This window comes from Oenanthe melanoleuca, chromosome 3, assembly GCF_029582105.1.
Source record: "Oenanthe melanoleuca isolate GR-GAL-2019-014 chromosome 3, OMel1.0, whole genome shotgun sequence".
Taxonomy (NCBI): domain Eukaryota; kingdom Metazoa; phylum Chordata; class Aves; order Passeriformes; family Muscicapidae; genus Oenanthe; species Oenanthe melanoleuca.
Window position 1 is genome coordinate 70724888 of NC_079336.1, and position 14881 is coordinate 70739768.

General features: G+C 37.6%; 1 protein-coding gene and 1 long non-coding RNA gene across 9 annotated transcripts in view; one reads left to right on the forward strand and one right to left on the reverse strand.

The window, feature by feature from the left end:
- Positions 1 to 14881, forward strand: part of LOC130250954 (uncharacterized) — a 42140-nt gene that overhangs the window by 25150 nt on the left and 2109 nt on the right. The window contains exons 4-7 of one of the 6 annotated variants that reach the window (XR_008840073.1): positions 1899 to 2008; positions 4935 to 5061; positions 6797 to 6871; positions 9014 to 9150. This is a non-coding gene — a long non-coding RNA (uncharacterized LOC130250954). Of the gene's footprint in view, positions 1 to 1898; positions 2009 to 4237; positions 4349 to 4934; positions 5062 to 6796; positions 8927 to 9013; positions 9151 to 14881 lie in introns of all 6 variants that reach the window. The other 5 variants (XR_008840078.1, XR_008840077.1, XR_008840075.1 and 2 more) reach the window with 5 other exon arrangements.
- The window catches only part of KIF25 (kinesin family member 25), a 40747-nt gene that overhangs the window by 16723 nt on the left and 9143 nt on the right, over positions 1 to 14881 (reverse strand). For all 3 annotated transcript variants that reach the window (XR_008840072.1, XR_008840071.1, XM_056487170.1), the window contains exons 5-9: positions 11869 to 11972; positions 10581 to 10669; positions 9056 to 9098; positions 5947 to 6014; positions 917 to 991 (exon numbers count right to left, since the gene is read on the reverse strand). Coding sequence is in view for 1 of the 3 variants with exons in the window: in XM_056487170.1 (XP_056343145.1) it covers positions 917 to 991; positions 5947 to 6014; positions 9056 to 9098; positions 10581 to 10669; positions 11869 to 11972 (379 nt within the window). In the remaining 2 variants the exon portion in view is untranslated. The remainder of the gene's footprint in view (positions 1 to 916; positions 992 to 5946; positions 6015 to 9055; positions 9099 to 10580; positions 10670 to 11868; positions 11973 to 14881) is intronic.

Here is a 14881-nt window from a genome sequence, read left to right on the forward strand (position 1 = left end):
AAGGAAACTTGGAAACTTCAGTGTGCAGGCTCCTGGGAACAAAGATTGCCACTGTTAACTCTGCCACTGTGAATGGAAAGGGACTGTCTTTTCCTCTGCAGGGAGCAAAAGGTCCATGAGAGCCCTACCATATAATTAAGTGGTATTGGAACAGGGATGAAAAAGGAGCAGAGAAGTTACATGTAAAACTCAGTTCAATCCTCAACAATTATAACAATATGCACATCAAAGCTTCTTTGAAAGAGTAGCTTAAGTTAGCTCAGTACTTATGAAAAATCATACTTGATGAGCTTCAGTAGCTAGAAGTAATTTCATGCATTAGTTAGTTCTTGTTACTGATCAATTTTGTATTCAAACCACAATTCTGTTTTACCCCAGTGCCTGAAGGAGCTGTAGAATGACTGAGAATGCCCAGTTCTGGTTCAACCAGGAATAGATCACACCACCTCCTATGGCCTGTGCTGGACACAAAACCAGAACAGAGAGTGGCCCCAGCAGGCCTTTCACATTGAACACAACGCTCACAGTGAACACACTGTTGGAAAAGATGTATCTTACAGTGTCTGCAACTGGAAAAGTTATAAAACATAACCTAAAGAACACAAAGAAAAAAGACAACATCTTTCATTAAAAGCATCAGATTGACAGAAGCAGATCAGAGGAAAAAAAACTGTGGATTTTTCCTTTTATTTTTACTAATTTGCCTGCTCTGCTAAATTTGATTAATCTTATTTTCACTGTTTATACTGGAAAACAACGTTCACTTGGTGGTGAGCAGAAAGAAAACAGGAAAATGAAAGCCATAAAGCTTGACTAGATCACCATTATTAAGTTTGTTTGTTTTTTTTTTTTTCAATTGATAGATTTCAGTAGATTAATTGCACTTTAGCTTTCTTACTGCAATCTTTTAACTTACCCATCCAGGAGAGATGTTAACAAAGGGGCCACATCTGCAAATACTGCATCTTGAGACTCCAAATCATTGTAAACTCTGAGGAACAAAGTACAATGATTAACCAAAGAAAAAATATAAATGTTGTCACAAGAACACAGACCATAGAAACTGTAGGCCAGTGACATAAAAACTGGGACCTGCTGACATTTCTGTGTCAGAGAAATGAAAATTAGAACTCCAAAGTTCTCATTCACATTTTGGGAGCTGTTGTGCATTTTGGGGAGAACAACACATAGGTATACCCTTGTGGACTTCTGAGCTCATCCTAAACCTCCTGCCTGCCCCTCCGGCACACAGAGTCTTTTTTTAGGCTGTACTGGATCCTGCAACTTTTCCCCACCTACTAGAACATGAAATAGCCCTGCTACCTGGGCTTCCAATATATCACATTATGGAAGAGAGTGGTCAGGTTGTACTGCCCTTTAGACGTGGGTAAAGTTTGGGGGGAAATAAATAGGAGGGATGGAGACTGCAAACTTGCTGAGGACTTGTCTCAGAAGACTGAGTGGCACAGCAGAAATCAGGATGCTCCTGAAGGTCATGTTTAAGGATGCACTGTCTTTGTGGGCAATATTATCCCCAGCCCTGGTGAACTACCAACTCTGAAATCAACACTTCTCACTCAAGGGAAGATTTTCTTTTACATAATGATATGGAGTGCAGACTTATTTTTAAACAGAATGGAAGACAATTAAATTGCATGAGTTATTCCAGCTCTCAGAAAAGAGCAATGACAGTTCAATACTTGGGCCAATACAATGATGTCTGAAACAACTCCATATGTTTTTTGAATGCAAGGAGAAAGAAAACCCAACAGTTATCTTCAAAGAAATCTTTCCTCCAATCCTTTCAGGTTTGTACAACATAAAATCAAGACCTGAAAAAAGGAAATAATCAGAGAGAGGAAATTCTCATCATAAAACGTGGATATCCCTAACTGCAGCACACCAAAAATCTATCCTCCCCAAGATTACAGCCTGCAGCACCCATTGTTTATACAAGATGAACAGAATCTGAAACATGAATGTCATTACCCACAGTTAAATATTTGAGGTATGAATGTTTATCTTTTGAAAAAGTTTTCTTTTCTGGTATCTTTCTGTGGTGTTTTGTTGGGGTTTTTTTGTCTTACACTGTTTTTCAATAGATGATAGATGTTCTTTAAAGCTCATAGCAAAATGGCTAATTAGAAACAGGAATTTTGGTAGAAGGAAACATTACAGAGTGTAGTCACTTCTCTGTGTATACAGTACACCCATACACTTCACTTAAGAGTATCCCACAGATTGTACAGGATACTACAAGGTTAACTGAATAAAGACAAAATGTGCTCTTCAGCATTTACTCAAGCCTCTTTGTATATCTGACCATGATCTGTCTGGTACAGTCTATAGACTGCACAAATAAGAGTTTTTGTATTCATGCTCTCCATAAATAAGATTATACAGACAGATCACTGATGAACAGATACAGAATTGGAGCCAATGCACTGAACTCAGCATTTTTCCTGACAACAGACAGAGGAAGGAACAAGAAACAATATGGTGGCCAGAGACACAATAATTCATCTCTGTTCCTCATCCTAATCCTTAAAAGCTGTATACTGGCCTCAAAACTGAAATATGAGTTGAATCTCTGTTTCAAAAAAAATATTATTAGAATTAGCATTCAGTTTCTTTCTGCATCTTGCTAAATTCTTGGCCCGGAGCAACATCCTGTGGCAACATGATCCACAAACTAATTGTAAGCTGCATGAAAATGTACTCTCTTTAATCAGGAAAGGAGCACTTGTCTAGCTTGATAGACAAATAGTGCTTGTATTGCCATTCTATTGACATGCCATCATAGTGCACTAAGAAACCAACAAATATGCAGGGATGTGGCACAGTTTGGACTGGGAGGACACAGGCACTGAATAACTGTCCCTGCTTTGCATGCACATGAGCATATGCTTCAGTAAACTTTGTACATCCAGTCTGCAAGGTCAATATAAAAGAGCAAAAGCACTTCCAAACACTTTTCTCTGCTTCATCTACCATCTACAATTGATGAAATATTCATTAGGACCCAGTTCTCCATCTTAACCAACTAAGTCGCCAACAGTATGTATTGAAATATTTTTTTCTTCACTCATCAAAACACCTCAGAACTACTATGTAAATTAAAAAAAAAAAAAAAAAAAAAAAAGGAAAAGAAGAGAAAATACTAAGAAAGGCATTTTAAAGATTAAAACATTCACAGTTGATGACTTTTGTTGCCTAAGAAAGCAAACACATGGCTACTGGCCACAACCCACAACCCCACCAACCACAATCAATCTTAGCAGCTCATTTGCACAGCAAAGTAGAATCACAGGATCAGTTAGCTTGGAAAAGACCTCCAAGGCCATCAGCTCCAACCTCTGACTGAACACCACCTTGCCAACTAACTCATAGCAGTAGGTGGTGTCACATCCAGCCATTTCTTGAACACTTCCAGGGATGGTGACTCCATCACCTCCCTGGGCAGCCTGTTCCAGTGCTAAAGTGCCCTTCTAGTGAAGAAAATCTTTCTGATGTCCAACCTGAGCACAGGCTGAACACACACCTAAGCCCTAGTGCAGCTCGAGGCCATTTCTTCCAAGTGCAGCCACAGCTGGGGTCAATACAGCTATGTTAGGGTCAGGCTTCAGTAGCTGATCCGAGGAAAGGCATGTGATTCCACATTACAGTAACTACTCAAATATTTACTCAACTTCCTAAACGGTTTTACTGCCACTACTTAGCTGCTGTGGTTCAAATGCTATCCATACTGAAATGAAGAGGTTTAAAGTAATCTTGAACTAGTTTATGCTACACTGTAACCACAGCCTTGGCTGAAGCATGGACACCCACTTCATTATCTATCTGAAATCATGAAAGATGCTGCAAATCCAAAGAATCTCTTTCTAAAACCCCATGTATTTTTACCAAAATGATAGATTTGTCCCGGTGTACTGATTAATGTGAATTTCACATGGAAAATTCTGAGCTTCCTTTTTATTTTGCTAACTGATTTGCCAATATAATTATAAAAGCATAACATGTTGAAAGCTGGAATTTTCTTCCTGAGCTGAAATAAAATATTTTGACATTTATTAGTTCCATAAAACATTGCTAAAAAAATAAACATTTTAGAGTTCATAAGAAACATATGCTTTTCTGTTTATAAAAAAATAGCTGTACTGGGACACTAAAAAAACATTCCTGGAGAACTGCATTCCTTGGGGGATTTACATTTTTTAACCCTTTTCCTGATTACCAGGATCTACACCACATTTCCAGAATCACAGCACCTCTGGAGTCCTGTGTCAATACCATTAACTGTGCTGCTCTACAGACTTGAATTCCAGCATTATTCTGTTTACTTCAACTGGTATGGCTGAGTTAGGTACAGCTGAAGAGTGAAAGGAATTACTTTGAGTACCTTAGCAATCAATATACGAGGGGCCAGGTATCCTAAGAGATCTCATATGCTTTGAATCAAAGAAGCTCTATAATTTGTGGGATCAGTAAAGCTCCCCCAGGATCTGCATTATCTCAGGATTTTTTAAGTGCTTGGTGGCCTACATGACAGCCATCCCCATTCTCCTGTGCGTAGCAAACTGCAGCACTTTAGAAGAAAACCTTGAGGAAAGGGGCAGTGACTAACCACGTTTAGCAACCCTACAGGAATTTCAGCTGAACAGGCTCAGACACCAAGTTTAAACCAGGACAGATAATTCATGCCAGGTACATCTGACTTTAAATCAAGTTTTGCCTTCAGGCAAGGAAGCATGAAATTGTCCTCCTGTATTCTGTTTTCAGAGGGTTTTATAATGGTTCAGGGTCGACAGCCTCTTGAGTCATTGCAATATATAGATGCAAAGTTTGCATTAGAAAGAGTCATTGGGGTGAAATCTTGTATTTCTTCATTTACAGAGTTCTCATTGTATTATTTAACTTTTCATTCCTGTTTTCAGAGGTCCAGGCCAGCACCATTTCAAGAGAGAACAGAAGGCACCCTTCAGCCTAACTCCCAGCAGTTTTCTGTCTCACTGACAGACTGGCAGTGACTCTGGTATCCCATCAACACCCTTATCACAAATGGTGCATTCAAAATCCAATTTATGACTGTGGATTTTTTATCTAATACAGAAGTAGTCCCACTGTAGCCTTTCCTTGGGGAAGCTCTGATTCCCACGCCACTGCTTTGCCTTGCTGCCTCTGGTCAGGCTGTTCAAACATCAACTTGTACAAGTGCTCAGCCCAGTTTCTACCAAAGTCATGCTCTATGTCTAATGCTGAAATCTTGCAATCCACCCCAACTCACAGAACCATTGAATTGTCTGAGTTTTAAGAAACCTTTGAAGGTCACCTTGTCCAACCCCCTGCAATAAGCAGGGATATCAACTAGATCAGGTTGCTCAGAGTCCCATATCACCTGTCCTCAGTTGTTTCCAGGAATCTGATATCTAAGCTCTCTCTGGGAAATATATTCCAGCATTTCACCGCATTCATTGTGAAAATATTCTTCCTTATATCTAGTCTCAATTGACCCTCTTTTAGTTTAAAATCATTACTCCTGTTCCTATTGCAACAGGCCCTGCTAAAAAATTTGGCCCTATTTTCTTATGAACTCCCTTTAAATACTCAAGCCAAACACTTTCTTAATTTAAAACAGTCTGCTAACTTGCAACATGTTGCAAGGATCAGGACAGCAAAAGATTTTGAAAAGAGTCAAGGAAGTCTCTATAAAGGTTTCAAACTTAGCCGTATCAGAAGTCTTACTGAGAGGAAAGACTGTTATCTATTCCCTGAAATGCATTATTCTGTTCTGGGAATAACATAATTTTCACATTTTAAAAAATGCAACAATTTTCCTTCTGTGTCCCATGCTCAAAAAACCCAGCCAAAACTAAAAAAAAAATTAGTCTTCACTACACAAATCTTCCAGCAATTCAGATTTTCAGATTGCTACACAGGACTACCCACCTCTCAAACTGAAAAGTCTTGTTTACTGAGGCATGACCAGGACGGCTACACTTCACAAGGACGGTTTCCTAAGAGAAAAAAAGCAAATTATCTATACTTAATATCACAGACACACACACAAAACCAAATATGCATAAATCCTAATGTATCTGGTGACAGCTTTAAGGATCAGGAAGTCCAAGGCCCTTGTCCAGCAGTCATCAATTCATGAGGCCTTAGACTATGTATAATGCAGTGAATTTGCAAACCATAACAAAGGATCTCAAAACATTCATTCAGGTTATTAAATAACAACCAACACAAAATATGCACTTAAATTCAAGAGAAAGATCCAAACCTTACCTGAACTTTTTATTGGACCTAGAAATTCACAGGCAAGTAAACACAAGCACCCCAACTGCAACTACAGGCACAAAAAAATTGCAAAAGAGAGGTTTTTTTTGTTGGGCACTGGCAAATTTAGCTGAGTACTCTGCTACAAAATGGCCTGACACAAAAATTCTAATAGGATCAGTAACCAACAGGCTCTGGGGGAAGGAAAAAGGAAAAAGCTGAAAAACATACAGAATTATGGAATACATTTCTGATTCAGATATCAAATTGACTTGCAGACCAGCTTTCTCTAAGGTGAGAAATAAGAGAAAAAACCCTCTATTTGCACAACATAGAAACAAAAGAATTGCCTATCAATAGGCAGAAGTTTCACATGAATATTTGTAATGACCACGTCCAGTCAGGTTTTGAATCTCTCTAAAGGTGGAGATCCAAACCCTCTCTGGGCAACCTGTGCCAGTGTTCGACTACCCTCACAGCTTCTTCTCATGTTTAGGCTGAATTTCCTGTATTTCAGATTGTACTCATTCCCCCTTGGGCTGTCAGGAAGAGTCTGTGCATTCAGTACCTCCTCATCTGCTCATCACCTCAGGTAGTAACAATACTAGCATTGTTCAGTGTCTTAATCTGTGTGGAGTGGTTCAACTTGATGTGTGGTGTATACTCATTCTCCATGGTTATTGCACAAGTTTCAGAAGAAAGGCTCAGACAGTTGTTAATGTTATGTTGAGGAGCTAAGCATACACAGGACAAAAATACTTCAAAAATCTTAAAGTAACACAAAAACTGAAATACAATACTCTTCTGTATATCTAGTAAAATCTTAAGCCTTTCTTAGACTTAAAATCAGAATAATGTTTCTCTAGACAAGAGGAATAATATGTTAGAAAAGACCAGGTGTCTTAATGATATGAATTTCTAAACAAATAAACAAACAAACAAACCCCACAGAGACTAAATGGAAGTCATGTAGTCTCTGTGGATCTGGTTGTCATTTGTGGCTCTGCTTTCTAACACAATCATGGCAAATAACTGCCTGGTTATGTTACACACAAAGTATTTTCAGGAAAAAAATCTGGAGAGACAGTCATGATCTAAAAGGCAAAACTAATAAACTCAGCATTTCTACCACATACAGTCTTCCTTCACCTTGATCTAAAATGTCCTTTAAATTGTTGTCTGGGAAATGGTTAACTTGTTTCCAGAAATATAATCTTTGACTGTGTTGCACCTAAAAGCTCAAGTCAAGCCCCATATTTTAATCTCAAAATTGCATATTTATCCTAGTCACAAGCATAACAGCTTCAGTTGTTAACAGCTAAGTAAACAGGCAATAAACATTGTTTTCCCTTTACTTTTGTAAGATTAGTCTAAATCAACTGCTTTTTCTAAGAAGGATTCTTGTAACAATTTTTTCTTAAAGAATGATAAATTCATAGTAAATATTATGAATTATTGTTCATAATATGAATAATTCATACTCAACATAAAGACTTCAGGTATTTGATCAAAACTGGAAAGTATTTCAACTAAATAAATGTCAAGGCAAACCAATAAAACATTTGAAGTCTATGTTGTGTTTTTCAAAACCAAGATATTAGTATTTGGCAAATTTCATCTCTCAATCAAGCCCATGCTTATATTTATATTCCTGAAATATTTCTTAAGATTAGCATATTGAAAGTCACTCTTTTATACAAACTAAAACTCATAAATTGGCATAAGTAAGTAGACACTGCCTTGCCTGTAAACGTACCAATACTGTAATACATCAGATATCTATATTAAATAATCCAAAACCTAAATATTGCCTAATTTCATCCTTATGCAATAAAATTTAACAGGTCAGAAATGGTTGCGGTATTTTATAGTACAATAAAAGTGTCAGGATATCCAGAATACTATGTCTACCATTACAGATCTGTTTTTTATCTCCTGGCATATTTACTCTTTCTTCATCTCTTTATGAGCTCCATTAGTTACCTAATTGCACACATATAGATATGGATATATATAAATATCCTTATTATGTAAGTGAGATCTGCCTAATGAAACAATAATTTGGGAGATTTAAATGCATAACATACTGTAGGTCACTTCAGCAATATTTTATGCACTACACTATAAAAGAATTTGGTTCATCACCATGTAACAGTGAGCAGTCAACTAAGAACTATAGCAGCTATGAAAATTAAAATCCAAGTTAATATTTGACCTTAGCTCACACTACTGTGCCTTTTTAAATTTTATATCTTGGTAATGGCCTCAATTAATGCTGGAATGTCATTTGGATTTGCAGCCTCAATGACCATTCTTCCTCCAATGGATCTAAGCCAGGATACTTTAACATGCTTGACTGCAGCACCACATAGCCTGCTGTGGTTCATGAGGTATCAGATTTCTGTCCTAATGCATGAGCTGTGTTGCAATAGTAAAATTAGAAAAAAGTCTGACATAATTTTGGAAATAGCTACAGCACATACAAGTGGCTCAAAGGGACTGACAGCAGGAAGTCAGCAGCAGTTTGACTGATGCAAACATTCAACCATCAGTTAAAGGATGGCTGCCCCAGGAGAAGCTCCAAGCTATTACCACTACAAAGAGTCAGGATGGAAATAGCACAAATCACCTGCTATTGCACCCATGGGTAATCAAATCTAAGCACCACCTGAACTTGTTGTTTCGGCTTTTTTAAACTCATTATTCTCATGGCCCCTCTTGTTTCTTCTTCTAGTATCTATGAATGTGCTATTGAATTCCACCATCAAATACTCACATCATCAGCTGCATATGCTGCTTTTTCTGAAAAGTTTCTTTGCCTGTGTGGGAAGAAAAAAGCATCAATGCAGGAAAAGAGGTAGTTTTCAAACTGTAAGTCTTCCACCTAGCTGAGAAAAAAACAATGTTTAAAGTGTTTGTGAACTACACACTGTCTGAAGTATTATTGTACCCTATGTACATACTAACACCACAGTTAATTTTGAATAAAGAACAAATTAAAGTGCAATCAAGCAAAATAATCTGCTTTAGAAAAGACATTTAGAACAAACCAAATTAAGATGAATGCATATGCAAGCCATTCTATTATTTTGAGATTGTTGCATGAGCTTGTAACAAGAGGCTTTCATTTCAGAAAATTAGTGTGAAAAACACCCTCTTTTCTCTGATCTCGAATCCATGATTAGTCCAAACACTGACTGGGATTACTAAAGTGTATAAATCTATTTATGTGTGCAAGTTTTTGGAGAATCAGTCCATAGTTTTATAGGTAAGTTTTATTTAAATTACTTTATTGATACATTAAGAAAAGTTACCCTTAACAATTGTTTGGCCCAGTCCATCCTGTTTTACACTGCAAGTCAGCACCTGATTGCACTATTTCATACTGCAACAAAGTGAGTGGGTTCCTTCCCAGGTGTACCAAGCACAGGTTAATGCAAGTTTCAACTTCAGGCTTCTTGAAATATCTTGTCTGTTATGTTTGACATTGGTTCAATTAAAACGATCCTTTTATTTTTTTTGTAAGATTTGCCAAAAATTAATAAACTTTAAAACACTGAGTGTACTCTTTTAGAACTACCAGGCAGTAAAAGAAAGCTCCAAATCAGCTATTTACTGATAAAGCAAATGATAATATTACTGGTTTCTAGCCACCCACCTAGCCCTCCCCTTCTTTCTTTCTTTGTATATACTTCAATCTCTGCTTTCTTTCATGTTAGTCATCTATGGAGAATTCAGCCTGTTAAGCAGATACTTGCATCTAATCCTCTTTTCCTTTTGGATCTTGGAATGTTTTGACACATCAATTACAGTAAACGTTTTATAAATTAGGGATGCAGAGCCAAATTAGACTGAAATAGAATTACCAATGTTTGTGGTGACAGCCAATGTGTTCTATAGCATTTCAAAACAATTGTAACGCTGAGTGTGTTTCTCTACCCACGACTTTTGGCAGCTCTCACATTACTGCATCCCAGAATTTGTATAGGATAGTGAATACACTCTAAACTGATGGCAGCTGTGTTGCTTCTGCCAAACCAAGGATAATCCTGGCTTGGCAGAACAACCATGGCTTTCTATTGAGATAGACATACTTTTAGGCAGGGGGATGAGATTGGCTAGAGCCAATTTAGCAGGAGAAAGAAAACAGCAATTAGTTTTTATGATATCATCATTGTCTCCCGACACACATAAAACCAGAAAAATCAAGGACACAGTTATTCTCATATAAACATAACTATTGTTTTCTCTGTATTTGAATTAGGAGTCAGATAGGATCTAATACAAGCAAAACGGATTACCTGTCTTGTGATACTGAATGTCCAGCAGCATCATCAAAAGGTAGCAATGGTCGAATCCTGCAGTGGACTCTGATGTTTCCTCTCAGCTCCTGGGATAAGAGTATTAAGAAATATTTAACATGAGTTACTGAAGTTTGTCAAACAGACATGAATATGTTTAAGAAAGCCAGTGTTTACCATATTATAGCTCCAGACTCTGGGGGGGAAGACTAGAGTCAATACAAATTTTCTTAGTAAGGTAGGAGAAAGTACTTGAGGAGGTATGAGCTCTTCAGAGCACTGGAATTGTATAGCCCTCTCCAGTTCATATGGACAAAAAAAAAAACAACTCTCTGAGACATTTTTCTCTTCCCTTCCTTTTTCTCCTTCCTCCTTACCTTTTTCAGATACCTGTATTAACTCAACAAGACAACATTACACAGTCCATTTCTCTTCCACCAGTCCTAAGGAAGATATGGAATATAAAATATGTTGTTTATTTCCGTCTCCACTGTGTTCCTATATGATTAAAAAGCCTGTAGCTGATTTTTCACTGTAGGCCATTTTAGACTTATCGCTTCCATTTTGTTGATGATCAGTTCTTCTCATTTTGTATGACTGAACATAGCTTGCCTGTGAGGACTACTGACCACTGGTATTAATGCACCACTGCTCTGGGGAATATCCTTTCAGCAAACTGCAACACAAGGGAAAATTTAGAAGGCATGTACTTTTTAACAAAGAGATTCATTGCCCCAGGTAGAAAAAATTTTAAAAAAATTGTTTGAAGGAGGCTTGGGTTTCTAAAAATCAGGTCCTGAATCAGGAAACTCAACACTAGTCATTTGTGGGGATGGCAGGAAGAGTAAATTTAAAGTACAAATAGGAAAAATTAATCCCAAATGAACCATCACTAATGGCTAAGGAGGATACAGCCAGAGATATTTGGAGAAATAAAAGATGAGTACTTTGCAATACCAAGTTAATAATTTTAAGAATTTTAAAATAATTTCAGAAGCTGCAAATTTAGAGAAGGGGATGAAGTAACTCAACTTTTGTCCACTATTCAAAATGGATGATAATCCTTAGGGCAAGAGGTCACAGGTGCATTTGGAAGATCTTTGTATAAAAAGAAACGAGTGGAGTTTAGTATAAGACAAATGTGCCTCAGCAAATATACACCACATATACAAACAGCTGGGGCAAGTGATATACCCATGTGAAGTACATTCTTTACTTATATTAGTGAGGAAATTATGGGAATAGTTTCAACAAAATAAGCCAATGTTCTGTTATTAAACATACTTACAATTAAGTTGTTATGTAGAGCCTTTCTTTTCTGCTTTTCTTTCTCATATCTCTCTGTTACCTCTTGTAGAGACTGCTCAAGATCAAAAGCTTTTATCCGAAACACTAGAAGAAAGCAATTTCAGAGATATAAACGCCATGATTTTACAAAAGGAATTGTCCAGTAGCACCTCATGAAATAGAAGCATAAACCTTCTCAACTTCTACCCAATTTCAGTTAGGAGGGTTAGTTTCTGATTTACTAGACACTTATGTAAAATCCTATCATAGTTCTTGCTATGTGACGCTACAAATAATTACCACAAGTACACACATAAAGTCTTGAAAAGCAATCAATAATGTAAGATATTTAAAGTCAGTTCAAATGTGTCAGTTCAGTTAGAGTGATATTACCTGCCAGCGAAGCCTGAAACCTATATTTGATGCAGCCTGCTGCTAGATGGGATTGTCACTTGCAAGGCTCATACCACATCTGCACTTATTAGACTCAGGTGGACTAACTTTACAAAAAGTTAACCTGTCATCAGCCTCAGCCTCACTTACAGTGCTGGTAATTCTTTACAACAGCTGTAAGGTTCCCCTTTAAGATGGGTCCATAACTCTATGAGGAATTAATAGCAAAGATGGATCATTTGAACTCTAGAGAGTCTCTTTCACCAAACTGAGAAGACTTGTACGGGTCATTATAAAAGTCTTCTAGCTTCACAAATAGTTTTATTTCAGCCCAATTACATTAACACTGAGCAGGCCTAAAACAAAACTACAGCCCAGAAGACACATTATGTGACTGTAAGCCTGTGTAAAATACAAGCTTTTAGGAATCCCAGTGGGAAATCAATACTCCCAGCAGTTTGGAGATGTAGTGTATCAAGCAGTCAAAACCAGGGTCTGAGAGCTGAATCAGCAGGATGGCCAACAGCCTCAGTGTGTGCTATCTTGCAGAGCAAGGAACAGACTTAGTATCTCAGCATGGTCACACATACAATTTAATCTCTCTGGTAGAGACTAAAAATCAGATCATTTCAAGGGACATTTGTGCGCACTAGAGATTTCTCAGATCTTTCTTTCCTAATAACCATGCCGTTCACCTCCAGCTCACAGTCTTCCTCCACAAGTGCATACATGCAGGGGAAGCATGATGTTAATAGCTGGGGAATCAATGTCTAGGAGTTTCACTATGAAAAATCCTTCTCTTTCATCCAGCATGTGGAGTAACACCAGCATACTTTGGTTTGGAGAATCCCATGCAAGTATGTTCCCATAATTTTTCAGAAGGGCCACATATAGTCACTGACCCCTAATCACAATGTAATTTTTAAAACACAAGGTCAGATTCCTTTGATTATTTAAGCAACCTCCACAATAAGTATATTCATTTACATATTTGTGTACACACACTTTGAATTTCCTGTCTCTTAAATAAGCAGCAAGGTAAAGCAATCGATGCTGAGGGTACACTTCCATTATTCAGTCCTGAAAGAAAAAAGTTTCCTGATGCATAAATTATTTCTGAACTTCCATTTTTTTCTGAAAGTAGAGTTACGCATTTACAAATATAAACACTCATTTAACATTTTCCTAGTTTTCTGCTTGGAGTTAGATGCAAGCTATACAGGAGTTCCATTTTTATCCTTAACCTAGTGGCAGACACTGGGTACGTCTGTTTTAAAATAGTAATAACACACTCTTCATTAGACAAGAAAAGTAATCACCACATGAATGCAGCCATTACTGACATCTCTTTTCCCCATCCTTTGCCCATTTCATTGATCTATATGGAAATTTTCTGGGAGCTGGGAATAACAGCAATTTTTCGTTTTAAATCTTACTGATCACAGTAACATCAGTCTAACAGTTGTGATGTCTTGCAAGCATATTCAGGACTGTAACCTTTGCAGTTCCTTTCATTTAACTGACAGCCCCAGAGGATTTTATTCCCTCCTCTTCAGTGGTGCACCAGATGTTTTGCTGTGCTCACCCAACTGTTTCCTCAGTTGCATAAAGGTCTAAAAGTAATCCTTCCTTCTGAGCAAATTCTGTCCTGGATCAACTCCATGATCTGTTCTGTGTGTGGTTTCACAAAGAGTTACACAAACATAACAGAAAGGTCCATAACAGAGACATGAAAAAGGGACACAAGCACCATAACCTAGCCCAGCCACAGCACATCTGAGATATAGATGTGTAGCTGTCTGCATAGTTCCTTGGGGTTTTTAATGTTTCTTGCCAGTCTAGAGTCCATTTCTTAGAAAGGAGATCAATCTGATCGTGTCTTCTAGGACATAGTGCAGCTATGATGCAATAGACCTAATACCAAAACTTCCCTTGAATTCAGCTGTGTTTTATATTCCACACTGTAATATTATTTTTATCATGGCCTGTTGTAATAGGTCAAAGGGTAATGGTTTTAAACTAAAAGAGGGTCAATTTACATCAGATATAAGAAATGTAGTTGTTACAATGTGGGTGGTGAAACACTGGAACAAGTTGTGCAGAGGTGGTGGATTCCCCATCCCTGGAAACATTCAAGGTCAGGCTGGATGGGCTTCTGAGAACCTAATCTAATTGAAGATGTCCTTACTCACTGCAGAGGGAATGAAAAAAAGATGACCTTTCAAGATCTCTTCCAAACTGTTCTATGGATTATTTTTTGGGCTGCCTCAATATTTCTGTTGCTAGATCCAAGGTACCTCTCTTACTTCCCTACTCCACACTAAGGGAAATGCTCTCAAAAGGCAGCTGAGCTGCTGAAAATCATCTGTGGAGTTAAGAATAAAAGATGATGGTAGTTCACATTCCACTGATACAAATCATTAGCACAGTGCATAGCTCAGCTTTCTCCAGCAAAAGCAAAGCACATAGGTGTTAGCACATAAACAAAATGGGAAAGCTCCTTTTTTAATCTTCTCCAGCCCAGAGAGAAAATGCCCCAGAACCTCAGAGCCTAAGTCACTAGGCTTGTAAGTCACCACAATTTCCTCTTTCTGATAATATCTGCATGGTGAAGCAATCTA